Raw genomic sequence first — 27,996 nt, 5'->3', positions numbered from 1 at the left:
ATAAGGACAAGACCCCTCTAACATAAACGGGATTACTTGCCCAACTAAACTATAACACTACAATAAAACTCACACTAAATACTTCAACACGCGCGAGGGCAAGGCCCCTCTAACTGAAACGGGATCCTTTCCCTCAAATTAAGGACAAGTTTACCAGAAAAATCACTCAAAACTCAGTCACACAACAACGATAGCTGTTAAAACAGCTTTTGGGTATATGAATCAAAAATTTCTGACAGAAATTCTTTGAAGAAAAAAGCACTTAGCAAAGCCAAGTCCAAGACCACGTCTTTGCTGTAAAGCGGCAAATGAGATCTGGGGAAGCAGTGGTGGTGCATCCTGGGATATGGGATAGCTCAGCCAATAAGAGACTTTGTTCTATAGTATAGCATGCCGAGTAACCCATCAGTACAGAATGTAGGCGAGATAGGATCACATAACATCCACAACTTCTTCTGCCCTCGCTGGTTCCTGGAGAAGGACCATTGAGGGTTGGAGAAACGGATCCAGACGGCTGACAGCGTCTTCCTATCCTTATCACACTCTGGACTAGCATGTCTCGGTCTTTCCAAACAGGGTTGAACCGTCAAAAGGGGCATTCGCGAAGGACGCCTTGAAAGGTTCCGAAAAATTGCAAAGCCGGAGACAGGCATGATGCCTCATGGCAATACTGGACCCGCCCACCCTAGCGGCTCCCTCGGTGGTGTGAGAAAGTAAACGCATGGACATATTTGAAACCTACTTAAGAATGGCTATATGAGCTGAGAATTACCATTTCTCCTAGTCCAAAAAGGACTCCGGGGGAGACTCCGCGTACTCTTTCACAAGGTCGCGCTGAAGTCTAATCCAGTGGGCCATGTAGTTCAGTACCCTTATAGCAAAGGTAGCTGAAGCAAACGTCTGCTTTCCAAGGCGATCCATCGCCCTAGACTCCTTGTCCGAAGGATGGACTGAGGAACTTTCCTGGGCCAGTTCCTTTTTGGTGGCTGCTGTCACCACCATTGCATCAACTGGGGAACCCTTACTCCATGTGGGCCTGTCAGCAGGGGGGCTCCATACTTTATCTGGCCATTTTGGTATTGGCTCTACTGTGCCCAGTTCCTTCCAAGCTCTGCTGGTAATGAGGTCTGCCAGAGGATCAGCCGGGGGGGGCATCCAAGAGGTAGATGGGCCTGCGTCGAATGCCTCCGGAAATACTGACTTGTCCAAGGAAGGCTTTTGGGTGGACCAGCACCCCCCCTCTGGCGGAGAATTTCCATTATGTCTCCAAAGGAGATGTCTTCGGGGGCGATCTGGGGGAGTCTTCCCCTTCCTCCAAGTTGGTATCCTCAGTGAGGGACTCGATGGAGTCCATGTGCCTCTTCTTGCACTGGCATTTGAGAGAGACCTCCTCGAGGGGGTGGGGGGTGGCTCACAAAACAGTCTCATATTCTTCAAGGGGAACCGTCTGGGGCATATCAGATACAGGCTGTCCCTGGGAGGACTGGATGATAGAAGACATACTCAACTGCGAGGGAGCAGGGGCGGACTTCGGGGAAAGAGTGAGGGATCTCGATCCTCCTGAGAGTACCCTCTCCACAATGTCGAAGGCCGAAGGGGAACCAGCTTCCCTGAAACTGGTGGGACAGGTAGCCGTGCCCCTCGGATCCAATGAGGGAATTGGAGCAGAGCCCAGAACAGTCAGACCCAGAGGGATGGTATGCCCCAACCACAACAGGGCTGATGACACACATCAACTCAGATCCGAAGCCCAGATCTCGGCTACAAGAGCTTGGATCCGACATAGGATCTGACAGACTCGAGGGCATGGCCGGAGTTGAGGATGGAGGGACCATTGGCACCGACCCCCTGACTCGGGGGCTCCTCGGATCCAGGGACTCGTAAACCAGAGGATGGATCGGAGAAGGAGCTATCAGGGTGAACATTGGAGCCGAACTCCCCGCTCTGGCGGGAGGAGGAGCCAGCAACACTCACATCTGAAATTGAGTCTGCAAGAACCTTCTCATCATCCAGTCCATGTCAGCTTCAGAGAGGCTCCTTGTGGATCTGGAGGACGCCACCGACACCGGTCAGGAGGGCCGATGCGAGGAAGACCTCAAAGCGGCCCGAGCCGCCTCCTCCTCCGGCTCCGGGGAGAATCTTGGAGAACGGAGCCAAGGGGAAGACGGACTAGTAACTTTTTCTGATGTGGAGACTACTTTAGCAGGTGGGGCCAAAGGATCAGAGTCTGCTTGTCTCTTACGACCCCTCTCCTTGTCTCTATCTCTCTCTTTTTCTGTTTCTTTATCCTTCTCTCTATGCTTCTCCTTCCTGGCCTATCTATCTCCCTGTTTTGAAGTGGGTGTCCCAGACAGGGGAGGAGGGCCAGAAGCTTGAACAGCCACAGCCGTGGCCGAAGAAGAGGAAGAAAACTCGTCGCTGGTTCGGCTGGAAGAAGACCAGCCAGAATCGGCTTGGTCCTGCGATCCCGCAGGGCCCGAGGGTTGAAGGCTGCGCATATCTTGCAGCCCGAAGTAAGATGAGGAACCCCTAAACAAACCACGCACAGTGTGTGACCATTGGCCGGCGACAGCTTTTGGCCACACACTGTGCATTTAGAAAAAGTCGGTTTTTGCAACTCTGACATAGCCACCTACAATAAACAAGGCGAACTAGCCAAACGTGCACACACACACACACACACACACACACACACACACACACACACACCAAGAGAGGGAAGGGGAGGCATACACTAGGGGAAAGTTTACAAATTTAAACTTTCTTTTCTCTACTTTTTTTTTTTTTTTTTTTTTTTTTAACGGAAAACCAAGGATTAAACAGGGGAAAAAACTGACTAACTACACACACACTAACACAGCGCACAGCTACAGTTTGGTGAAACAAAAACACTTTACCTGCCTGGAGCTCAAAGATCCCATCTTGGTTAAGCTGCGGCAAGTGAGATACGAGGATTGGAAGGAGGTCGCAGTGTAGTATGGGTAAGGAGGAGGAGCTCGGATCTTTAGCTTGGCAAGCTGCCGGCTCAGATCCGTATCGGATCCAAAACTCACAGGTTGGTAATCAAATGAAGTTAACTACTTCCGATCAAGTTTTACCTTTCCATTCCTGAGAGGATGGCCTCTGATTCCCCTTACCAGCAGACAAAGGAAAAGCAAAGAAAAGAAAAAAAACAACTCATTGAACCTTGGCTCTGGAATGGGTTATTCCTATACTTATCAAATGCAAGTGGAGAACAGCATGCATTAGGGAAAGATCAGACAACAGAACTCCTGCACCATGGGAAACATCTACTATAGAACAGAACCAAATATAAATCATGCTACAGCTGTTGATAATGCTACAGATGCTAAACAGCTACAGCATGATTAACCTTTGATCCTACTCTCTGAGCATTTCTGGTACTGAATGCTCCAAGGGACCTTATTCAGCTTAGGTTGGCAAGCACTATAGGACTCAGGACAGGAGAGGCCTGGGGAGAGATGCCCTTACTATTGAGTGCTACCACTGAGCCCACACCAGTGTATAAGAGGGACTGTTTCACACAAGTAGGCCATATCAAAGCATGATCCTGCTGTTCAGCATTAAGGAGAGGTGATGACATGCTGGGATATACCCCTTACAGTAAATGCCTGAGGTACACTTCTCACAGACCTCTTTTTCTTTTGCAGATATACCCAAGCTTGCCTCTTTCCTAATGGTGGAGAAACTTGCCCATGGGGCTACCTTACCTGTAGGAGGGTATGAGCAATGTCGGACCTTCACTTTCTTTTGATGCTTCAGTACCAGCCTGAATCAAACAAAGGGACCCTCCTGCTGATCCCTGTAATGGGCATCCTCAACTTCTGTCATCTTCAGTGAAGTCATACAGACCTCCAACCCCTCTCTTCTATATCTCTGGGATGAAGTGATAGTGCCTACCGAAGTGACTGACATTGTTTCACATCTAGGCAGTACAGAGATTACTTGTCTGGTTCCTGGGTTTTGATTTGAAGGCAAAAGGAAAACTCAGAAGTGTTTGGTCCTCCAGCTACTGAATGTGAAATATTTTCCATGATGTATGCCAGAATTAAGATCCAAATATGTGAATGTTAGGGAAAAATAGTAATGTAGAGGCTAGCTATGCTATCCTAGATCAGAACCTGATATCAGTCAGCACCAGAAGGAACATGCATGCCTCTGAGTATGGGTGTGACAGAAGAAAAGACTGGAAAGCTGAGGACAGATAAGGAATACCAACAGTAACTCACTGTAGAATGCCTCCAGTATCAGATCTACAAATTCTGCATTTCCCATAACAAGCAAACAACCACTGGAAAGGGAAATGAAAAGCCACAGTTCATCCTGAAAACCAATACATTAGTACTAAAAAAGACCATTTGTCCTGGTAGACTAGCTTTACCATTTACTAAAGATTACAAAATATTTAATTTACTGTTTTTTTTTCATTACACTGGAAATCTTTGCAACCATAAAAATGCACATACAGCAGAGTTTTTACCTTGAGCTGGCCACTAAAGTTGCTCTAAAAACCTGTTAGATTTTAGAATTAAGACTTTCCAGTGAGATGAACGAGAAGACTTTCAACATCAAAATTAAACATTTTAACATTTTTATATTTTCCTCAGAGTTTTTAGCAGAAATTTCTCTGAACTAAGAAAAACATCACTACCACAAAACCTTTTGCATTCAAGTTAACAACGTTCGCTTTTTCAATCGTATTTAACTAACTATATCTTTAAAACGTGGTGCTGCGGTAGCGTTGTCGCCTCACAGTAAGACACCATCCGGTTCGATTCTCAGCTAGAGCATCTTCTGCGTGGAGACATGCGTGAATGGGCGTACCTTCGTTGAAGGTTGTGCGTCATAGCCAGCCTTAGGCATAGGCCAACTAGGTGGCCGCCTAGGGCGCCACTCTAGCAGGGGGGCTTTTCCAGTGTTTATTTGGTGTAGGTAGACCAGGATGGGGGCACCAGGTGGTGTGTTAGGGGGTGCCGTGGAGCCCTTTTGCCTAGGGCACCAGTTGACCTAAGGCCGCTCCTGTTGTGCGTCAGGCCTGGCAAGTCGGTGCCAATCATTAGCGGACCGGAGTTCCGCTGTGGCGACCCCTAACCGGGAAAAGCCGAAAGACACGATCTTTAAAACTGTCATTTAAAAAAAATATTACACAAAACACTAGTTTACCAGACTGTGCGCAACATCTTTAGCATCAATCAGCTAAGCTCAGACCCTAACCATAGAAATGAATGCCAACTTCTATCCAAGTCTGAATGACCATGCATCCTTAATATAAAACAACTCTTCCTGAAATTTACCTATTTCTCCTTCCACTCCAGGCTTTGGAATGTTAAGTGAGGTCCTTGTCTCATTCTCTATTTTTCTCCGAGTCTCTCCTTTCTTACCAATGATATACCTACAAAAAAGAGCAGATTAATCACACTAAGGAACAATATATAATGGGTGAACATTTCATCTCAAGAGATATTAGCAGAAAATTGTTTAAAGTTCAGCAGTGCACAACTAGAATGCTAGCATCCCAAGATCATCAATACTTTTCAGATACAATAGGACAGCCACTTCTTTCTCTAAATATGTATTTATGTCTGGTATGTGCATTCTAAGGTAGAAGAAAACTCTGCCGTCTTTTAGAATCCCAAAAGCAAGAGAATCTATAATGAGGAGAACTACAGTGTTTGACTTGACTTTACCTCAAAACACCAAATGCTATAAAGTATGTAAACACAGCATTAGTTCTTCTCCAAAATAAAACTCGATCTCCTTTACAGCATGTAATACATGTTACAGTAGAGTTATCCTTTAAAAAAAAAAAAAACACCACCACACAAGAGAAAAGCAGTACTGCTACTTATCCTGGAATACTGCAAATGCCTGAAACCTCCAGGCATGTTTTACTATAAACCAGGCCTAAAATTTACCCTAAATTGGGCACTCTGAGCAGAGTGATCAACATTCATAAATAATTTTCTTATACTGTTACCTCATTTCCACTACCCTCCGTTTCACACTAAAGGTTGCTGTGACTTTGGCAAAGCACTTTGCATCTATCTGCACTGAACATCAGCTGCCACCTTCCCCCAGTTATCCCTGCAGTCCATAACCATCTGTCATCAGTGAAAAGTCTGACTTTGTTCTCTGTTCTAATGAACATAAAGTGGGGTACATGATCCAAAAGAAACCTTCACAGTACATTACTTATATTTCCTTATTCCTGACATTCCTTCTCTCGTACTCTTCCATGTCCTATCATTTTACCATGCAGAAATCCAGTTCTATTCTGCCCCTCCCCAACTCTTGCAGTCTTCCTAGAAGACTCCTGTGCAAGGCTGAGCCAAAGGCCTTGCTGAAGTCCTAGTAGACAACTTATAATGATATTCCCTTGTCAAATTACCATACAACCCCATAATACAACTAGACTGTGTTTATCTGATAGCCCCTCATGGTCATGAACCCATGTTGGTTTTTGTAATCCTAGAAGTTGCTGTCCTTCAGGAAAATAACCAGCTTTTCCCTCTGGATTTTCTCTGACTTTTTATAACATTGCTGTTAGGATAACAGGCATGTAACTGGATTTTACTTGCCCCATCTCTGTACAGGCATACTGCAGCTGCTGTCCTCCATGGCTAAAAATCTTAATCAGTGGATATTCCAGATACCAAACATGCAGACTTCTGACGATCCTGGGATGAAACTCATCTGACTTCTGCTTTATCCTCCCTTAAAGAAGTCAGTTCTCTTTCAACCTCCTCTCTCTCTCTATCCTGGTATCAGCATTGCCATCCCTACTCTGCCCTAACTCCCTCCAAGCAAGGCACCCTCCTTTTGCTTTTCATTATAAAGCATGAAGCAAAATATTCATTTTATATCTGCTTTGTGTCAATCTTTCATGATCTCCTTCTCATCTTTATTCAGCCTGGCAAAACCGGTCCCTGCTGTCGTTCCTTCTTTTATATAACTAATAAAAGCCTTTGTTCTTTCTCTTGGCTCTTCTCTCAACTCCCATTCAGCCTGTATCATTCCTGTCCTTCTTGTTTTCCTCTTTGTACATTGCCTTTGCTACTTCTCCTACCCCCACTTCCACAGCATGATTGTCCTTTCTCGTGCCCTTGTTATTAGCCTTGCCTTCTGTATAACTGCAATGGCCTCTTTTTTGCCTTTTTTGTTTTTTTCCTGAAGCCTTTCTTCACAACCATGCACCATACATTCCTGATCCATTCTCAAAATTTGATTACTCCTTCAGATTGTCCATAGATCCCCAAGTCATCCTTAACCCTCTTCTCCAGTTCATCATACTCCCCTCCCCTATAGTATACTATTATATGTTCTTACCCTTCCCCTACACTAAGCCACAGAGTAGCATGATGGCTGTTGGCTAACGGCACTTTATTCTGGACATTCTTGCTCCCTTCCACCTTAGTTAGAACTACACCCGGAATTCTGTCTTCTCTGGTAAAAGTTATTCACCAGCTGGCTGAACCTCTCATAGTTCAAGACTTCAATCAACTCTGATTTTCTCTCTCTCAGTCTCTTGCCCCTGAAGCATGGAATTTCCAAATATGCTTCTGGAAGATTCAGATTTTCCATGGCTTTCTCTGCCACTGCAGCTTTGCTAACAGGCCTGTAGTTCTATAGTTTTTTTCATGTGTATTGAACTACACTTGCTATCTTCACTTACTTTTGCAGCTGGACATTCATATGCTGATGACATCTAACCGGAAACTACGCAAGTACACTGGCTGGTTTCAGGACAGTCCTGGGAGATAGCCTATCTGGTCCCTGTGCTTTACCTTCAAAGAAGCAGGCACTTCCTACTAACACCTTCTCCCTGTCTATCAAGGTGTCTTCCTACTCATCTGTTCAGTGTGCTTCTCCACTCTTTCAGCATGGCACCCTTCCCATACTTTCCACAGCGAATAATTCAGAAAAAATAATTATTCAGTACTTTTCCTAGTCCCTTCTTTCAGGATCCTCTTCCCATTGTTACCCAGTTGGCTCTAGTCTATTCTTATCAGCCTTTCTGCTATCTCTCTTGGAAGCCCTTGTCAGGCCGAACACACACACTTCTGCTAAACTCCATTCAAAGTTTGCTTTTGTTACTCTCTCCACTTTTGGACTATACCTTCTACACCCGCCAACCCTTCCTTCCAACTCTTGTAAACCCCATCTTCCCTAAATTGCTACCCACACATTCCTAAGTAGTTATAATGAGCTTCTTCTCTTTTTGCCCCTTCCTAAAATCCTTACATCTCTGAGTACCCCATCTCTGGAACATTCCCATTGCTTGATTTCCTCCTTCACTTTGCTTCCAGTCACCTAACTCCTTTTTGACAATTTCCCAGGTGAGCATAATCCACAATCTCACATAACAATCGTTACCCTTAAAATCCATACACAGACCCCCTCTACCCTAGCAGAATATTTACAGTTCTATCCTTTGCGGTATAGTCCTGTACCAGCTGGATGAACCTCTCATGGTTAAATACCCCAGTCAACTCCTACTCCCTTTTTACCCTGGAGTTTGTAATTTCTCAATTTGTTCTTGGTAGAGTCATATTCCCATAATTACTACCTTCTTCCTTCTATGCTGCTCCTTTAGTCATCCTAGTTATATCACTTACACTCCTCCGCTCCCTCATGCTCTTCCTTCAATGTGTCTGGATGACAATAAAATATCTTCTAGTAGCCCCCACTTCTCTTATATGCCAAGGCACTTATCAGAGGTTCTAGTACTGAACATTTCACCCCCCCCCCCCTTGGGGTGATGCTCCTCCTACTCTCTGAATTTTCACCTAATGACCCCCTTTAAAAAGGCTACTAATCCACATCCATCGCTCCCTTCTCAGACATTCTTGAACAACCTGTACTCTCGCATCTCCATGATCCAGCTCCTCTCCTCACTGTCCCATGTTTCTGTAATACCTGCAATGTACACACTCCCCTCCTGCATTAATGCTTGCAACTCCTACATCTCCCTGCTCATACTCCTCCTACTACAAAGTAACACCACTCTTACACTGACCTTGTATTTGACTTAATCTACCACAAAGTCGCACAACCCACAACCCCCCAATTGCTAATAGTGGCCTGTTCCTACCTCAGCCAAGCCACTTCACTATTTAATTCTGAATCATTCAATGTAGTGCCTGATACCTCTTTTTTCCAAATGGTTATCTTCATCATGAGGCTACTAAGCAAAGTACAGTTGTGTACACTTACCATAAATGTAGATGTTTGAGTGTATTCACTGTTGCAGTCATTACATTTGGGGTAATCTGCTGGCAGGTTGCCCTCAGTCGGCCTGAATATCAAAGTCTTGGTTCCTGTGTCAGTTGCTGTCTCCTCTTCCATGACGTCAGGTCATCAGGGGTATAAAACATGCAGCAGACGCCATTTTCTTCAGTTTTTCTTGCCCCAGATGTCAGGTGCCCCCCAAATGGGGAGCAAAAAATAAATATATATATATATATATATATATATATATATATATATATATATATATACATATATATATAAACTACAATATATATATAAATGCAATTGTAACAACATAAAACTTTACCTTCATTTAAAAGCAAATACACCACAAAGGCTTTAGAATATAGTGAAGGAAAGAGAAGTTCTAGAAAAAAGGGGGATGGCGGGTGGGTAACCCGGACTGCAACACTGAATACACTTCGTTCATCTATATTTATGGTAAGTGTACACAACTGTACTATGTTCTTCGTGTTTCACTGTTGCAGTCATTACATTTGGGTAGAATCCCAAAGCTATGGGTGGGAGGCTGGAACTAAATAGCATTAGGAGCGGCTAGAAGGCCCTGCAGAACTGCAGTGGGAAAGCCTGCCCTGGACGTAGAGAAGAGAGGCAAATGATAATGCTTTGTAAATGTAAGAACAGAGCTCCAAGTAGCAGCTTCTAGAATGTCTTTGGTTGGAACTCATCTGAGAAAAGCTGCTGAGGTAGATGCAGCCCTGGTGGAATGTAACCTGATTCCCTTGGGCACCGGTTTACCATGATGCAAGTAGCAGAAATGAATGCAGTGGCTTATCCACTTTGAAATATAGTCTGCTTTGAAATAGCCTTCCCCTCTGATCCTGCAGCAAATGCCACCAGTAGTTGCTCAGACTTTCTTAGAGATTTGGTCCTGTTTAAGTAGAATCTTAGTTGTCTGTGTACGTCCAAGGAATGCAGAATCCACTCCCACTTGTTCTGCGGATTTGGGTAAAAATTTGACAGGTGAATAAACCACTTAGGCATAAAGGAAGGATTGGTCCTGAGGGACACCCTGTCCAGGTAAAATGTAATAAAAGGCTCCACAGCCATGAGGGCCTGTAGTTCTGAAACCCATCTTGCTGAAGTGATTGCCAGAAGGAAAGCTGTTTTCCAAGATAAAAACTTTATATCCGCAGTAGCTGCTGGTTCAAAAGGAGGCAGGGTGAGCTTTTCCAGCACAAAATTGAGGTCCCATGCAGGAGTTGGTGATCTTCTTGGAGGCCTTAAATTTTTGGCCCCTCTAAGATACTGAAGATACTGTTTTAGCAGAGGATGAGAAAAGATGGGAGGCTCTGTGTTGTAATGAGCCGAGATGGCAGAGGCATGGATTTTTATTGATAAAAAAGATAGGCCCTTGTCAAGCATCTCAGTCAAGTATTGTAAAATCTGAGGAATATTTGGCTTTGCTGTTTCCGTTCCTTGTGCTTGGTTCCAAGCACAGAATCTCTTCCATTTATCAGAATAAGATTTTCTAGTACTAGGCCTTCTGGCTTCCAAAATGACATCCATCACAGATTTACTGAGAGGTGTTTTTTTGAATAATTACATGATCAACCACGCTGCCAGGTTCAGAGTTCGGAGCGGATTGATTGCTCTGCTGAGACAGTAGATGACGTATTTGAGGCAAGTACCATATTCCTTAGAATTGGGTACCAGTGCTGGCGAGGCCAGTCCAAGGCAATTGGGATCATTTTTGGTTTTTCCTGTCTGACCTTTAGTAAGACCTTGGGGAGAAGAGGCAGAGGAGGAAAGGCGTAGACTGATAGGGCATCCACTTTCCATGCGTATCTGTGATAAGTCCTTGTGCAGAATTTGTCCAGTTGATAATTTTGGGGAGAGGCAAACAGATCTATGTTTGGACTACACCATTTCTCTGTTATCATGTTGAAGACTTGTGGATCCAGTTTCCACTCGTGAGGGTCCATAAGATTTCTGCTTAGGTCATCTACCAGAGTATTTTGTTTTCCTGGCAGGAATTGAGCTTGAAGATGTACTTGGTAAGTCAAGGCTGTGTCACACAATGCCATGGCTAGTCTGCAAAGGGGGAAGGAATGTATACCCCCCTGCTTGTTCATGTACCACATAACCATGGTGCTGTCCGTCTTTATCAGTAGTTGTCCTGGATGAAGTAAGTCCTTGAAGGCTGTCAGAGCATTCTGATCAGCTAACATCTCTTTCTGGTTGATATGCAGATGCATTTGTTTTGGGCTCCATATGCCCTGAATGCATCTCCCCGCCAGGTGGGCCCTCCAAGCATAGTCGGATGCGTCTGCAGTTAGGGTTTGGGTGGCAGGGGGTAGAGTGAAAGACCATCCCATGTTCTGGTGAGTCTCTGCCCACCAAAGAAACTCCTGTTGTAGGCAGGGAATGAGAGGAATCATTGTTTCCAGGCTGTGACAATGTTGACTCCATAAACTTTTTAGATACCACTGTAGTTTCCTCATATGCAGTCTTGCATATGGAATTAGTAGAATGCAGGATGCCATGAACCCCAAAGCCTGCAGAATTTGTCTTGCAGATAACTGGGTTTTTGTTGCCATTTGTTTGAAGTATATAGTCAGTTGCCTTTGTTTGTCTGGCGTAAGGTAAGCCATCTGGGCAGTTGTATTCAAGCTTGCACCCAGGAATGTAATTTTTTGAGAGGGTACCAGTTGTGATTTCTTTTCATTTATTGTGTACCCTAGGCATGTTAGACACCTTTTTACAAATGCCAGATGCTGAAGAAGAATGTCCTTGTTTTCTGCTTGAATGAGACAGTCGTCCAAGTAAGGAAAGATTTCTATGCTTCTTTGTCTGCAAAATGCAATTACTGGTGCCAGGCACTTTGTAAAGACCCTGGGCGCAGTAGATAAGCCAAAGGGCAGTACAGAGAATTAGTAATGCATAAAACCTGCCTTGAAGCGGAGATATCTTCTGCACGATTCCCTTATTGGGATACGTGGGTATGCCTCCTTTAAGTCTAGAGTCATTAACCAAGCGTTCTTGCCCAGCATGGGCAGAAGCTGTTGTAAAGTCAGCATTTTGAATTTTGGGATGTCCAAGAATGTGTTCAAAATCGATAAATCCAGTACTGGACGCCAGGCATTGTCTTTTCTGGGTACTTGGAACAGTCTTGAATAAAAACCTTGTACTTTTTCCTGTTCTGGTACTGGTTGAATAGTCCCCATATCCATGAGGGATGTAACTTGTTTCTGAGCCTCTGTCCATTGATTTTGTAGCAGATCTGGCCAACTGTTTGGAATTGGCAAGGTATGGAAATGAAATCTGTACCCCTGGGATACTATGTTTAATACCCACTTGTCCTACCAATTTTGAGCATGAAGTGATAATTTCCCCCCCAAGGGCACTGTCAAAAGATAAGTGCTTGAGGATGGTAGAGGGAAGTCATTGAGACTGCTTACTGTAGGGTTGTGCTTTGTTTCCTCCAGATTTGGAGGTAGAGGCACTCCATTGCTTTGACCTGTAATTACCCAGTGATTGGTATCTAGAGCCTTTTGAGCGCCTGGATTTGCCTTGTGAGGCTCGGTTGGACACAGGAAAGGACCAATTTTTAGTAGGCCAGTGTCTACTGAATCTGGGTGGCTGCACTTGTAAGAAATCTTTTATAATTCGCATAGATTTAGCTTTGTCTTCCATTTTCTTTAAAACCTTTTCTGCCTTATTACCAAACACAGTATCATGCTGTAAAGGTGCATCCAACAATTTAGCTTTAACATGATCAGGCAGATTTTGCTCCTTCAGCCAGGCATGCCTTCTAATCACAGATCCAGTAACTGCGGCCCTGCAAGAGGCCTCCAAGGAATCAAAACCACATTGCAAAGTATGCTTTCCAACCTGTTCTGCTGCATGCAATAATTCCTGTATTTCTTTATTTTCCACACATTCAGAAATCAACATCATTTTCTGTTTCAATAATCCCAAAACATGCTATTGATATTTAAGCATATGAAACTGGCAGTTTAAGGCCCTAATTGCCAATGTTGCAGACGTATAAACCTTCTTTCCCCACCTATCCAGCACCCTGGAATCTCTATCAGAGGGGAATTCTTGGCTGTAGAGGCCTTTACACCTTTGGGACCCTGTGAAATAGTTTCAGGATCAGCAGCAGGGTTTTTGAATAAAAATTTGTGGGAGTCAGGAACCCTGTAATATCTGTCTGGCTTACTAGGAGCCGGAGGTAAGGAATCACGAGCCATGCTTGATTCTGAAAACACATCATCAACAATGTCTAATACAAGAGGTATAGCCAAAGGCCTATGCTGAGGAAGAAGGAAATCCTTAAGCCTCTTTTTTGATTCTGAGAAATCCCGACTCTCCCAATGAAAATGTTCCCTTAAAGTATGCAAGGTTTCTTCAAAAGAATAATCTTCAGGAGGAGATGCAGATGGGATGGATTCTTCTGCATCTGAATCCTCATAGGGTGGTATAGAAAATTCCTGATCAGTAGAAATAGAAACCTGATCTGAAGATTCATAATCAGGGTTTTGCCTAGGCCTCTTATCGGGGGGGGTTGGGAACCCCTGATCAAGGTAATTAAGTCCTCAGCCATTTTGATCATCTGTTTTTTTAGGCATAGGGGTCTGAGCACGTGGCTCATGCGTCAGTTTTTTAGCCTTAGAAGTTGTTTTTGAAGCTGGCATCTGTTTTATATAGAAATGTTGAGGCCTGAAAACACCCTCAGAAGCCGGTGCCTGCTCAGCAATTTCAGACCCATCCGAGGGAGAGACATCCACGGGTACAATACTCTGAGAATTTCATGGCATACCGGACTTTGCATGGGTCTCGGTAAAGGCCTGCGACTCAAAAAGTAGTGGATATCAGGGGCTGTGAAAGCACCTCACTGAGTACCAGTGAACCGGCGACTGGCTTAGGAAAAGCTTCGTCGTCGGTTCTGGACCTCGACGGTCTCTGTCCTTTTCTTTGCGTTTTTTGTGAACTCCGGTAGTTGGATTGCTATCAGACGACATTTCAGGGTAATTAAATCTGTTTCCAAAATATTTTGAAGCAAAGATATACCGATGCTTAATAGTGCGTTGGTTAAATCTAGCACAAAACTGACAGCAAGGCAAGTTATGATCTGGGCCTAGGCAAGGAATACAGTACAAATGAAACTCCTTATGAGGTATTTGCTTCCCACAAGTAATGCAATTAACTTTTACTGACATCGGTAAGAAACAAGAAAAAGTTTCCCCAATGGGGTACTTAGCTTTAATTGAAGACTTCGGTTCTGAAACTCGAATGTGAAAATTTCAGGAGTCGGCCGACCGGCACTTGCGAACTGCTTCTGCTTCGGGCACCACGCGGCAAGAAAGACTGAAAAAAATGGTGCCGGCTGCATGTTTTATACCCTTGACAACCTGACGTTATGGAAGAGGAGACAGCAACCGACACAGGACCCAAGACTTTGATATTCAGGCTGACTGAGGGCAACCTGCCAGCAGATTACCCCAAATGTAATGACTGCAACAGTGAAACACGAAGAACATCTAGAGGATCCTGACAATTCTATTCTCCACATTTTCACTTTCAGCCAGCAATATCTTATTTATTTCCCTTTCAACTGCCATATCTACTCTTGTGGATCTCAAGAGTACTAAATGTACTGCAACATAACACATTGGAGATCAAAAGCCTAGAATACAGCAACAGCTCTCTAAATAAGCAACCATCCTTCTTGGGCCCACAAGCACCCTTTCATAATGGTTTTCCTGTTTATAACTTGAAGAAGGTCAATGTTAGGGGAATCCATCTTTATCCTTATGGTACAACAACTTTGTAGCTGAATATATCAGTTTATGGATGAAAGGATAAAGCACCCTGCATGCTGGTATCTGTGTGGAAGTTTTGGCCTATGGAAAAGCAAGTGTTTTCTTCTCTTAAATTAAGTGTATGTCTGGCTAAATTTTTTCAATCATTAGTTCAACGGATGTAATGTCTGCCAGCCACATAATCCACATTTCTGAATTCTCACACATATACTTTTGATAACTGGTTGCATGAGGCTTAGCCTCCAACAGGTTGTAAAGGGACGGCTGCCCTTTGACTATCACAGTGGCATTTCCTTCAGTTAATGAAAACTCCTTTTCATACAATAACTGTTACTTTTGTAAACAATAATGTTTTCTAAGCTTTTAGGTGCATTTGTTCTACTTTCTATTCTTCAGACTGGACAAAAAAAGGAAATGGAGTGTTCCTTCCTACAAAGGAATATTTCAGAACCTTACAAAAAGCCAAGTCAGTGACTTGTTGCTATTCAGAAATGAACTCAAAAAAGTTATTTTCATTACTTTATTTCTTATCTGCACTGCAAAAGGGCCTCTAGCTCAACAGCTATCCAGTCACTAAAATCAAATACATTTCTTAGAGGTCAGACAGGATAATGCCACAGGTCACAGTCACAGATTTAGTGTTCTAAGCCCAGGCAGTAAAGAAAGGTTGTGTGTACCTTTCTAAAAATGCACATTCCTAAGATGCAACAACAAATGTGGAAATAATACATTTTAAAAGCCAAATATTGAAAGTTAGAAAGCACATTTCCAAAATCCAAACTTCCCACTTCAGCACAATCACAAATCTACATAATACTACATACTGCTGCACTAAGTTCAAACATGTATTTTATGAGGGGCTCAAGCTCCTGCATTCCCACAATCCCTGACTACTCTGGGCACTTAAAACTATTAACTTTGGGTTGCAGCAGTTCTAAGAAAGAAAGAAAATATTACCAGAGTTTCAACAGCTCCAGAATTTAGATGATGTCATTTTTGGCAGTATTCCTTTTATATTCTTTCACCAGAAAGTCACAAATCGATCACTTTCATACTTGCATAATTTCAAGCAGCCCGACTGTACTAAAGTTCTAGACTATGAAACTTTGCACTTTATCACACAAAATGTCATTTTGGGGTTATGTAAACAACAACAAAACAACCGTGTGTATGTGTATATTTCATCTGTATGTATTATTTATGTGTGTGTGTCTATACATATCTTTCTCTCTCTCTGTATATGTGTGTGTATATATATATATATATATATATATATATATATATATATATATATATATATATATATATATATATATAATAGCCCTGAGCAGTATCCTGCCTTCGCCCAGAATGATACCACAGTATAAGGACAAAATGATTGACTTCAACAATTGGCTAAGTTTCTAGTGTCATTCAAAGGGGATCCAATATCTGTCTGCCAGGGATGACATGATCGACAAACCACGATGCTTTGCCAGAGATGGTCTGCACCTGTCGCCCCTGGGATTCAGGTTACTGGCTAAGGCTCTTGCCACCCCTATAGTGCCTTTTTTAGGCAAGGCTCAAAGGACAAAACCACCACCGTAACAGATATAAGCATGCAAAATCTGAAGGTAATGCTGCTCAATGTTAGAAGTCTAAACCTTGAAATTCACTCTCTCGAGGCACTCCTAAAAATGGAGAACATCAATATCTGTGCAGTAAATGAGACCTGGTTCAAGGCTCCAGAGAGCACCCCTGTAATACCAGGCTACAACTCTTACCACACATTTCAGCCACCAAACCAGGACCAAAGCACTAAAGGTGGAGGAGTGTCCATATTCACCAAGGATATTCACACCTCCAAGTTAGTTGCCCAACACAATGCATCTGAAATTCTACGGGTGCAACTAACACTAGGTAAGACTGCAATCCAAATTGTAGCTTGTTACAGATCCCCCACCATGCCCCAAGATTCTCACTATACCTTTCTAAACATATTAGATAATATTAAGCTACAACCAAACACCCTAATACTGGATGATTTCAACTACCCTGCCATTAATTGGGAAAACTACTCGGGTACAAACACCTTTGCCCAACAGTTCTTAGACCTGGACCAGCTAATACATACTCCCAACCAGGGGCTCAAATATCCTAGACCTGGTCATTACCAACATGGGAGATCGATGCTCCACAGCAGTGGTCTCCCCCTCGTTGGTCAGGTCTGACCATAAGTTAATCACCCTTGACATCCACATCCCACCCCCACCCCCCAGTAGGGAAACTTCCATAAAAAACTTCTACAAAGTCAACTTCATGCTACTCAAGTCAGAAGTGACAAACTTCCTGACACCCATGCAGACGGGAACTAGAAGTTCGACTGCTGAATCCTACACTAAGGCCCTGTACGAGCACATCCACTCATGCATGAATCATGCCATTCCAAACAGAACCAAGATGATCTCCTCCAAAAAAAAAGGAACCCAATCTGGTGGTTCCCTACCATAAACAAACTATACACAGAAGGAAGAAACTGTTGCAGAAAAGAGGAAAATCCCAGGATGCAAAAAACTCCCTTACCAGCCTCAGTAAGAAGCTGAGATCCCTCATAAAATCCTCCAAAGCTAGTTATGAAAATAAAATTGCCAAAGATTCCAAGGACAACCACAAGGCATTTTATAGTTATGTCAAGAATGTAAATGGCAATACTCAGATCTGCTCTGAGCTACAACAGAATGGCATTAAACATAGTGATCCCAAGGATATAGTGCCAATATGCTGGCAGATCAATTCAGTGCAAACTTCACCCCCTAAAGGGCCCATCCCAATACCAAAAGATTGCCAAATTCCAGTACTCATGGCCACCTAGGCAAAAAACACACTCTCCAAAGCTAAGAATACAGCATCCATGGGACCAGACGACATCCCAGGCTGTGTAATACATGAACTACAAAATGAACTGGCACCTCACCTAAGTGTCATGTTTAATCATAGCCTCACCTCAGGCTTCATGCCCAATGAGTGGAGCACAGCTACAGTTATCCCACTCCACAAGGGGGATCCACCTTGGATCCCGGGAACTATCGTCCCATCAGTCTGACGAGCCTGATCTGCAAAGCCATGGAATGCATTATCATGGAACTTTTAGACAACGACATTGGCAAACTTCAAACACTGGACCCCACCCAGTTTGGTTTCGTAAAGGGCCAATCTTGTCTCCTCAACCTGATTGACTTCTTCGAATCAATCTCCAGAGCCGTAGAAGAGGGTAAGGCAGTACACACAGCCTTTCTGGACCTCACTAAGGCCTTTTGACACCATCCCCCACTCTGGAATCATAGATAAACTTACTAAGCTGGGCATTAATCCCTACGTCACTCGATGGGTTGCCAACTGGATTACTGACAGAACCCAACTGTAAAAGCAGCTGACTCAAAATCCAGCTCCAGACAAGTGACAAGCGGAGTACCTCAAGGTTCAGTCCTAGGACCACGCTTGTCTGGCATCTACTTTTCTGAAGTACGGGCCAGCACTAAGGCACTCTGGCTAACAAAGTTCACAGATGACTGCAAACTGGGAACCATTACTGAATCCCCAAATGATGTGGATATTCTACAAACGGGCCTTACAGAAACAGATGCTTGGTACCAGAGCCATGGGCTCAGGCTCAATGCCAAGAAATGTACAGTTATCCCCTTTGGGAATAAAACCCATGAATTACCACATAAGTGGCAGTACACTAACACCAAAGTGTGATAAGGGACTTAGGGACACAAGTGGACTGTGGTCTCACTTTCGATAACCACATAGCCACAACAGTCAGGAAATCCTTCTATGTGGCACAGCTCATCACTAAGGGCTTTTCATCCAGAAAAAAAGGATGTCATTGTCCCACTGTACTCATCCCTCATTAGACCCATTATAGAGTTCAATGCCCCATTTGGTATGTACCTCACAAGACATCTGCAACAACTGGAAAGGCCACAGAAATACCTCCCTAAAAGAATCACAGGCCTAAAGCAGATGCCCTATGCTGACCATCTAAGAAAACTCCAGCTATATTCTGTCGCATATCGTCTACTCAGAGGTGATCTCTGCTTAACATACAAGGCCATGTCAAACCCAGTACTGTTGGACATGCTGCACTTAAAGAAATCCCAATCTCTCAGAGCTACATGCTCCAGGGATCTAAACCTGGTCATCACAATGAACAAAACATGCTGGTGGGATAGGTTCCTGACCCAGAGACTCCCCACACTCTGGAATAGACTGCCCATATATGTCAAGCTGAGTGCCTCTTTGGCCCTCTTCAAAAGGAACCTTGACGATTGGATGGGAGATAGGAAATTCACCCCAGGGATCACATCAGTCACCCTGCTACACAGGGTACCAGGGAAGTAAATATTCTGAGATGAAATAGCCAGGGAATTGTTATGGCTAGGTTTGTATAGGCCCTAGGGCCAATAGCCTAGTACCAACCTATGAACCTATGATGAAGAATCATGTTAGCACTTCTTTGTTTGGCCACTTTGTTTAAATCCCTCAAAGAAGTTATGTACTCACCATAACGTTCCATCTGAATAGGTAAACTTTGTCAGCAACCTGTGGGTTACGGATCCGATATGGATCCGAGCCGGCAACATAACAAGCAAAAAGATTCAAGTTCCAAGCTCCTCCCCCTACCCATACTTCACTGCAACCTCCTTCCAATCCTCAGATCGAGTTTGCCACTCCATACATGACACCAACAAACTAACCTGAGACCTCTAAACCAAGGACAAACCTCCAACTCGTGAACTCTGGACACAGAGTTCAGCAAAAATGCCAAGGTAAGGGGGAAGGAGGGGGGGCGGTTGCTGACAAATTAAGTTTACCTACTCAGATGGAACATTATGGTGAGTACATAACTTCTTTATCTGAAGTAGTTAACTTCATTTGATCAGCAACCTGTGGGACAGAGTACCCAGCTACCCGAAATCTTGGGAGGCCCTTAAGGAAGGATATTCCGGAGCACTGCAGAGCCAAAAGAAGCCCTTCCTCTAGACACCAAATCCAGTTTATAATGATTAATAAAGGTGTGAGAAGACGCCCAGGTAGCCGCTGAGCAAATGTCATCCAGGGAAACTCTAGACCAGAATGCTGCAGACATCGCCATAGAACATGTAGAATGGGCATGAACTCCTACTGGTTCTGGTAAACCAAGCTCTCTGTATGCTTGTAGGATACAAAGGGAAATCCACCTAGCCAGCGTCACCTTTGAAACTGGTTTCCCTAAAAAGGGCTTAGCAAAGGAAACAAAAAGTTGATCAGATTTGCGAAAGGCCACCTTCCTGTGCAAATAAAAATGTAGCTGCCTGTGAACATCCAGCAAATGAAGTTTGTATTCCCCTTTGTTCTGAAAATTAGGGAAAAAGACAGGCAAATTAACAGATTGATTAATATTTGTCTCAGAAGCAACTTTAGGAAGAAAGGATGGCTTAGTCCTGAGAGACACCCTGTCCTTATGAAACACAAGGTATGGGGGTTTCATACAAAGAGCTTGCAGCTCCGACACTCTCCTTGCTGAAGTTATAGCTACCAGAAAGGCAGTCTTCCATGACAAAAAATTTAAGTCAACTGATGCCGTGGGCTCGAAAGGAGGTGCAACTAAGGCCTGAAGAACCGCAGTCAGATCCCACGGCAGTGACGGATTCTTAATAGGGGGTTGCAGAAGAAAAGTGCCTTTCAAAAAGGTCTTACAAATTCTGACAGCAGCGAGGGAGTCTAAATTGTCTCCTACATGGAAATGAGAAATAACCGCCAGCTGTACCTTCGCTGTGGAGGAGCTGGCTCTTTGCTGGAAGATATGAGACAAAAAGTCTAATACCGCTGTGATCGGAGCAGTAAAAGGATCTAGATTTCTCTGTGAAGCCCAAATGGAGAAGCGTTTCCATTTGCTAGAATAAATTTTCCTGGTAGAGGATTTATGTGCCGCAACCAACAGGAGAAGAGATACCAGGAGTCCTAGCAATTAATGAAACTGGAGCAGCCAATCTGTGAGCTGCAGTCTGTCCAGATTCGGAGGAAGCATTCCCAAGGGATGACAAATTAGATCCGGAATGGGATCCAAGATCTAAGGTGGAGCTATGAGATGAGACCGTAGGCAGGGGAACCAGATTTGAGGCCAGAATGGGGCTATGAGGATCAATCTGCTCCCCAACCAGCGAGCTTTCTGTAAGAACTTTATCATGAGTGGGTGCAGGGGATATGCATAAAGACCGGATGGCCAAGCATGAACAAGAGTGTCTCTGGGGCTTTCCCCCCTCGGGGGGATTAGAGCGAAAAACTCGCTGCACTTCGCGTTGGAAGGCGATGCGAAGAGATCGCAGCAAGGCTGACCCTACTTGAGGAAGATCTGTTCCGCTACACAAGGGTTCAGAGACCACTCGTAAGGAGAAAGGATAATTATGCTCAATTTGTCCACCAAGATGTTGGACCGACCCGGAATGTCCATTGTTATCAGAAAGTGGTTGGTGGAGATCGCCCATTCCCAGACTCTCATGGCTTCTCGACAAAGGGGATAAGACTTGGTTCCTCCCTGTTTGTTGATATACCAGACCACTGACATATTGTCTGACTGGATCGCAATAGTTCCCAGAGGTAGATAAGCATGAAGGGCTTGCAACGCTAAAAGGACCACTCTCATCTCTAGGACATTTATATGCAGAATGATCTCATTTTGAGTCCACGTGCCTTGAACAATCCTGCCCGAACAATGCCCCCCCACCCTAGGCGGGAGGCGTCCGTGGTGACCGTGGCTTGGGGTTGGGGCGCAAAAAAGGGACGTCCCTCCTGCAAATTCCGAGACTGGAGCCACCACTTGAGAGCATTTCTGCCCACTCTGCTCAGAGGGATCGGAAAATCTAGATGTTGATGAAGAATCGACCACTGAACTTGCAACGTCCACTGTAAAATTCTCATATGCAGACGAGCATAAGGGATCAGGTTGATAGCTGCTGCCATGGACCCTAATGCTCTCAGGACTAATTCTGCAGGGGGTGCAGGGACTACAGGAGCACTAACACATGTGGTGTCAGGCTTTGTAGTCTGTCTGGGGTAAGAATCTATTCTCGCCCCTATGAAGTCTAACACTTGAACAGGTTGAAGGGAAGACTCCTTAGGTGTATGGTAATCCCTAGCTGAGGTGATTCTGGAAAAAGAAATCTCTAGCTAGCAAGAATAGACGTCTGGTGGGGGCAGTGAGAAGCCAGTTGTCCAGGTATGGAAAGACATGAATGCCCTGAAGTCTCAGGTGGGCCGCTACAACTGCCATGACCTTGGTGAACACCCTGGGGGCTGTGGTGAGACCAAAGGTTGGGAGCCTGAATTGATGATATCTGGCCCCTAGCCAAAAGTGGTGGAACCTCCTGGATCACCTGTCCATCAGAATATGGTAGTACGCATCCGTGAGGTCTATCGAGCACAGCCAGTCTTCCTCCTGCAGAAAGGGCAGGATGGATTGAAGCGTGACCATCCGGAACATTTCCTTGGCAATGAACAGGTTCATTGTAGACAAGTCGAGAATCGACCTTAGGTTCCCCCGTCTTTTTTGGCACCAAAAAGAACCTGGAATAGATGTCTGATCTGGACTGTTTCTGTGGGGTACCTGCTGGATGGCTCTTTTTTTCTAGTAGTTTTTGTATTTCCAAGGCCGTGGCCTCCCTCTGAGTGGGTGGGACTTCCGAGAGGTGCCTTGTGTAAAGGGGTTTGTTTATGAAGGGAATAGAATAGCCTCTGGATATTATTCGTAGCACCCACCGATCTGTCGTGATGGACTCCCATTGGGCTAGATGCATCGAAAAACACCCCCCGACTGCCTCCAGAGAGGAGCAGTTGGGTAACCCCTCAGGGTTGCTGCGCGGGTCGCTCTGAAAAAGGTTCACATGATCGAAAGTTCTTCACCCCCCCCCCTGCCTCTGGGCCGGCATCCACTTTGTCCACCTCTGCCTCTAGGGGAGAAGGAGTCCTGAGCATTCCAGGACTGCCGAGTTTTCCGGAACCACAGCTTTTTTTGCCCACGCTGGTTCCTGGAGAAGGACCTTTGAGAGTTAGAGAAGCGGATCCCGACGACTGACAGTGTCTTCCCGTCTTTCTCACTCTGGACAAGCATATCGCGGACAATCTTCCCGAACAGGGTGGAACCGTCAAAGGGTGCGTTAGTGGAGGACGCCTTGAAGGGCTCCGAAAAGTCGCAAAGACGGAGTCAGACATGATGCCTTAAGGCAATACTGGACCCGCTAGCCCTAGCGGCTCCCTCAGTGGCATGACAGAGTAAACGCATGGACATATTAGACACAGACTTGATAGAGGCCATATGAGCCAAGAAGGTCCGTTTATCCTTGGCCGACATGGACTCTGGTGGAGACTCAGTGTACTCTTTCAAGAGGTCCCACTGCAGTCGAATTATGTGGGCCAAGTAATTCAGTGCTCTTATAGTAAAGGTGGCTGAAGCAAAAGTCCGCTTTCCAAGATGGTTCATAGCCCTGGACTCCTTGTCTGGGGGGTGAACCGAGGAACTTTCTTGGGTGAGTTCCTTTTTTTTTGTGGCCACCGCCACCACCATGGCATCAACCGGGGAACCTTTGTTCCAAAAAGCTCCATCTGCCGGAGGGGTCTCGATCCTCCAGAGAGAACCCTCTCCACGAAGTCGAATGCAGAGGGAGACCCAGCCTCTCTGAAACTGGTAGCCGAGACCCTCGGATCCGACGAAGAGATCGGAGCCAAAGCTGGAACAGTCGGACCCAACGGGATGGTATGCCCTGACCACAAGAGAGCCGATGACACACTCATCCCCTGAGATCCGATGCCCAACTTTCAGCTCCGAGAGCTTGGATCAGACAGACTCGAGGGCATGGCTGGCATTGAGGCCGAAGGCACCATTGGTGCTGACCCCCTAACTCCAGGGCTCCTCGGATCCATAGACTCCGATATCCGATGGTGGATCAGAAAAGGAGCTATCGGGGTGAAAAAAGGAGCCGAACTGCCCACACCGGGAGAGGGGGGAGCCAGCAATACCCCCATCTGCATTTGAGTTTGTAGAAACCTTCTCATCATCCGATCCATGTCTGCTTCAGAGATGCTTCTGGTTGATCTGGAGGATGCCGCCGACACGAAGACTACCTCGAGGTTGGTCTAGTCTCCTCCTCCGGCTCCGGAGAAAAACGTGACGAATGGAGCAGAGGAGAGGATGGCCTGGGAACTTTTACTGGAGACAAGATTACTTTAGCAGGAGGGGTCGTTGGATCTAACTCGGCCTGTCACTTGCGGCCCCTCTCTCTATCTTTATCCTTATCCACATGTCTCTCTGTATCCCTGTGCTTTTCTTTAATCTTCTTGGCCTCTTTCTCTTCCTGTGGTAAGGTGGGAGGGTGAGTCCCGGACAGGGGAGAAGGGCCAGAAGGCTGAACAGCCACAGCTTTGGCTGGTAAGGAAGCTGAAGAAGCAGCAGCAGCAGAAATTGATTCTGCGGGTAGAAGACCCGCCATAATCAACTTATTCCTGCCATCCTGCAGGGCTCGGGGGATGAAGGCCGCACAAACCTTGCAGCCAGAAGACAAATGGACCACCCCCAAGCAAACTACACACAGTGTGTGACCATCGGCTGGAGACAGCTTTTAGCCACACTCTGTGCACTTAGAGAAAGTCACTTTCTGACATTCTAAAGAACACACACATGACGGGCGGGAAGGGAGGCCTACACTACTTGAAAGTTTTCAACTTTCAAACAAGAAAAAAATCAATAAGTATCGCGGACAACTAATAATTTACCTCAAAATTATTAAAAAGGGCACACACAAACCAAGTTTTAGAGAAAAAACCCTGACACTTGCCTGGAGCTCAAGAATCCCTAGCTGGGGAAGCTGCGCCAAACAAGATCTGAGGACTGGAAGGAAGTTGCAGTGCAGTATGGGTAGGGGAGGAGCTTGGAGCTCAGATCTTTTTGCTTGGTATGCTGCCGGCTCGGATCAGTAACCCACAGGTTGCTGATCAAATGACGTTAACTACTTCAGCTCACTTGTTTTCTTGAGTACAAGAGTGACTTACACTCATATTCACTGACAAAGAACCAAGCAGCTAGGATAGGGAGACCACCTTCCTTTTATGGCAGTGGATTACATGACAATCACACACACACACACACACACACACACACACACACACACACACACACACACACACACACACACACACACACACACACACATGCCATGAAAAACTGCATGACAGAGAAGTGCCATCCATTACTTGAATCACCAATATATCACCTGCTGACTAAGACTGTCTAGATGAAGATATAAAAATAAGTTATTTAATCTTCAGGCATTGAGTGCACAAAATGCTACACACTTTTTTCAAGGCACACTGTGGATAAAGTCATAAGGTTAAAGCAGCAAAGAAAAGGAGCTGACATTTATTATAATCCTGAACAAAGTCATAAATTACTGAAGAAAAATCCTTAGACTCTGAGACTTGTACAAAATATTCAAAAGATGAAGGGGTGAGAAGAAAACAGAACCAGGAAACAATTAGAAAACTAAGACAACAGACTCTGTTACAATAAATACTTACTTGTATAACACACTGGGTACTTCCATGGCACAACGAAAACCATTCTCAGTCTGCTCCACTATGAATGTGTCACATGGTTCATCCCCACAGTCCACAGCACCTGAGAAGGCACAATAAAAGAGAAAAATAGATACAGTTGCATATAGTTTACTTATATTGCTGCCTCATTTCACTGACGCACAAAAATAAATGAGAATTTTGTTTACAGACACAACCAAACTGCTAAAAAGATGAAGTAGGATTACAGTGCAACTATAACTGTAAGACAAAAACAGGTTTACAATCAACATGCATGGTAGTAGTCTATTACGCACAAGGCATTATCCAAAATGAACTCGCATAAAGTAAAAAAACACTGTGTATTGATGACCAAATATGTGCAACAATGCAGTGATTTCAGCTGCTCTTACCTATTGTGTCTGGCCCAAATATTGCTATAATCAGTCAGGTACTTTACATAATAAATGGATTAATTAACACATTTTCACTACTAAGCAATGACCTGGACAGAATACACAGAACTGTACACACTTGGTGGTATTCATTGACAAGTTGTAGTACACAAAGCCACACAAGTAGATTTGCTCGTTTGATTTATAAGCATCTCAGTGCCTAGCAATATGGATTATCTGAGCCATATGTAAATGCAAAACTCTGTAGATGTGCTCATTTAAATTATGACCTTATGCAACCAAGGACACCACTTTGCAAAGAAGTCTTCTGTAGTATGATGTTTCATAGATAATCATACCATGTTAGAAACATGTAGGGCAGTGTACAAAAGGCATAGATGCAAGCAGTAATTTAGCAACATGCACATATACACTTCAATGAAAGAATATGTGCAGGGTAAAGCAAAACAGCTTCAGATTGCCAATCATGGTAAGGTGCGTGATAAGAGGGACATAATGTGAGTAGTACTAATACTGTATGTGCTCAAATGCTTATTGTAAGAGTATGTTTACGTGTGTCTGTGTATATTGGATAGCTGTTGTCTGACACTGACATGGATGGGGAGATCATAAATGCAAGGTGTGCTGCCACTGGATGTTTATAGCCTGTCTGTACATGAGAGTGTGATTGTTTTGAGAGTTTGTGCAAGTCTGCATGTGTGTGTGTGTCTCTCTCTTAAGTGTAGTCCCCACTAACTGAAAGCGAAGGCAGAGTACAGCACAGCCAGAAACCACACTGGCTCTTCCCTTTCCTACCTCCTCTATCAGTCAGTAGCTGCTGAGGTAGGTAAATATCAGTAGTAGTAAAAATCAGAGAGGTTTTTGTACAGATGACCATTTGTTAAAATGGCAGCTGAAATGAAATGCTATAAGAATGCCAGGTATTAATGAAACCTGCTCTATTAATTGTTTGTTAAAGCTGAAACATTTGGAAATGTAAAAATTCTTTTAGTGTTTATATATTTGATTAAGATATACCTATTTCTTTAACTAGCTTTTAAGTATTTTATAGTAGTGCTGATTGGTCAGTTTGCAATTTGGAGGGATTTTAAAGTGAGGCTGGGGTACAATGGTTTTTGTATTCTGATGAAGTTTCTATTGGAGAGAAAACGCTAAATAAATTAATTTTTTAAGACTTTTGGTGTCTTTTTGGTACCTCTGGATTGATTTGCTGAGACACGTGTGTGTTTTCCAACCTCATATACTATTCATAGTTATGAAGGTAGGCGCAGGCACCAGCAAGATGACAATCTTCAGTTGTCACATGCTCTCCTTGTTACTAGATAGAGTTTTCAAGGAATTCTACATTTACCTTAACACTCTGATGACTATATATCATCGTTTACCTTAGTACTCTGATGAATATGTCATCATTTACCTTAGTACTCTGATGACTATATCATAATTTTTTACCCCAACAATGGCATCCAGGCTGCACTAGATCCTCTTGCAGAGGTTTACTAAATTACAGGACTCTTACTCTACCTCAAGAAGACCTTGATGATCTATCATACTGTACAAGCTTTTGTAACTGTACCCTGTCAGTTCACCATTAAAGGAGAACACATGGTAAGAGCTGAGTATGTTACCTTTCTTGGTAGCCACATCTCCCTAACAGCCAACACAGACAGTGAAAATCTAGGCAGGATCAAATGTGATGATGCTCCTTCCTAGGAAAGGTACAATTGTTTAAGTTGCACTTACCCATAACAGTAGATGTTTGAATTCCTCACTGCTGCAGTAGCCTTTAGGCTTGCTCGAGGTACAATAACTGACAAACTTCCAAAAGCTCTTGCTCCCTCCCACACTTCCACTCTTGACTGCTGATCGGTCAGCCCCAAGGAGGGAAAATCAGAATGAAGAATCTTCAGGAATTTCTTGCCTAAAATTTAAGG

General features: G+C 44.3%; 1 protein-coding gene across 8 annotated transcripts in view; it reads right to left on the bottom strand.

Moving 5' to 3' along the window:
• ASCC1 (activating signal cointegrator 1 complex subunit 1) overlaps positions 1 to 27,996 on the bottom strand; it is a gene marked incomplete at its 3' end in the record, with an annotated part of 476,277 nt that overhangs the window by 368,087 nt on the left and 80,194 nt on the right. For all 8 annotated transcript variants that reach the window (XM_044056221.1, XM_044056218.1, XM_044056214.1 and 5 more), the window contains 2 exon segments: positions 5,316 to 5,413; positions 25,650 to 25,749. In XM_044056221.1, coding sequence (XP_043912156.1) covers positions 5,316 to 5,413; positions 25,650 to 25,749 — 198 coding nt within the window.

The sequence above is a fragment of the Protopterus annectens genome, chromosome 14.part0, assembly GCF_019279795.1.
Source record: "Protopterus annectens isolate FY-2018-M chromosome 14.part0, PAN1.0, whole genome shotgun sequence".
In the NCBI taxonomy this organism is placed as follows: domain Eukaryota; kingdom Metazoa; phylum Chordata; order Ceratodontiformes; family Protopteridae; genus Protopterus; species Protopterus annectens.
The sequence above is the reverse complement of the archived record's forward strand: the minus strand, read 5'-3'. Positions and strand labels throughout refer to the sequence as shown.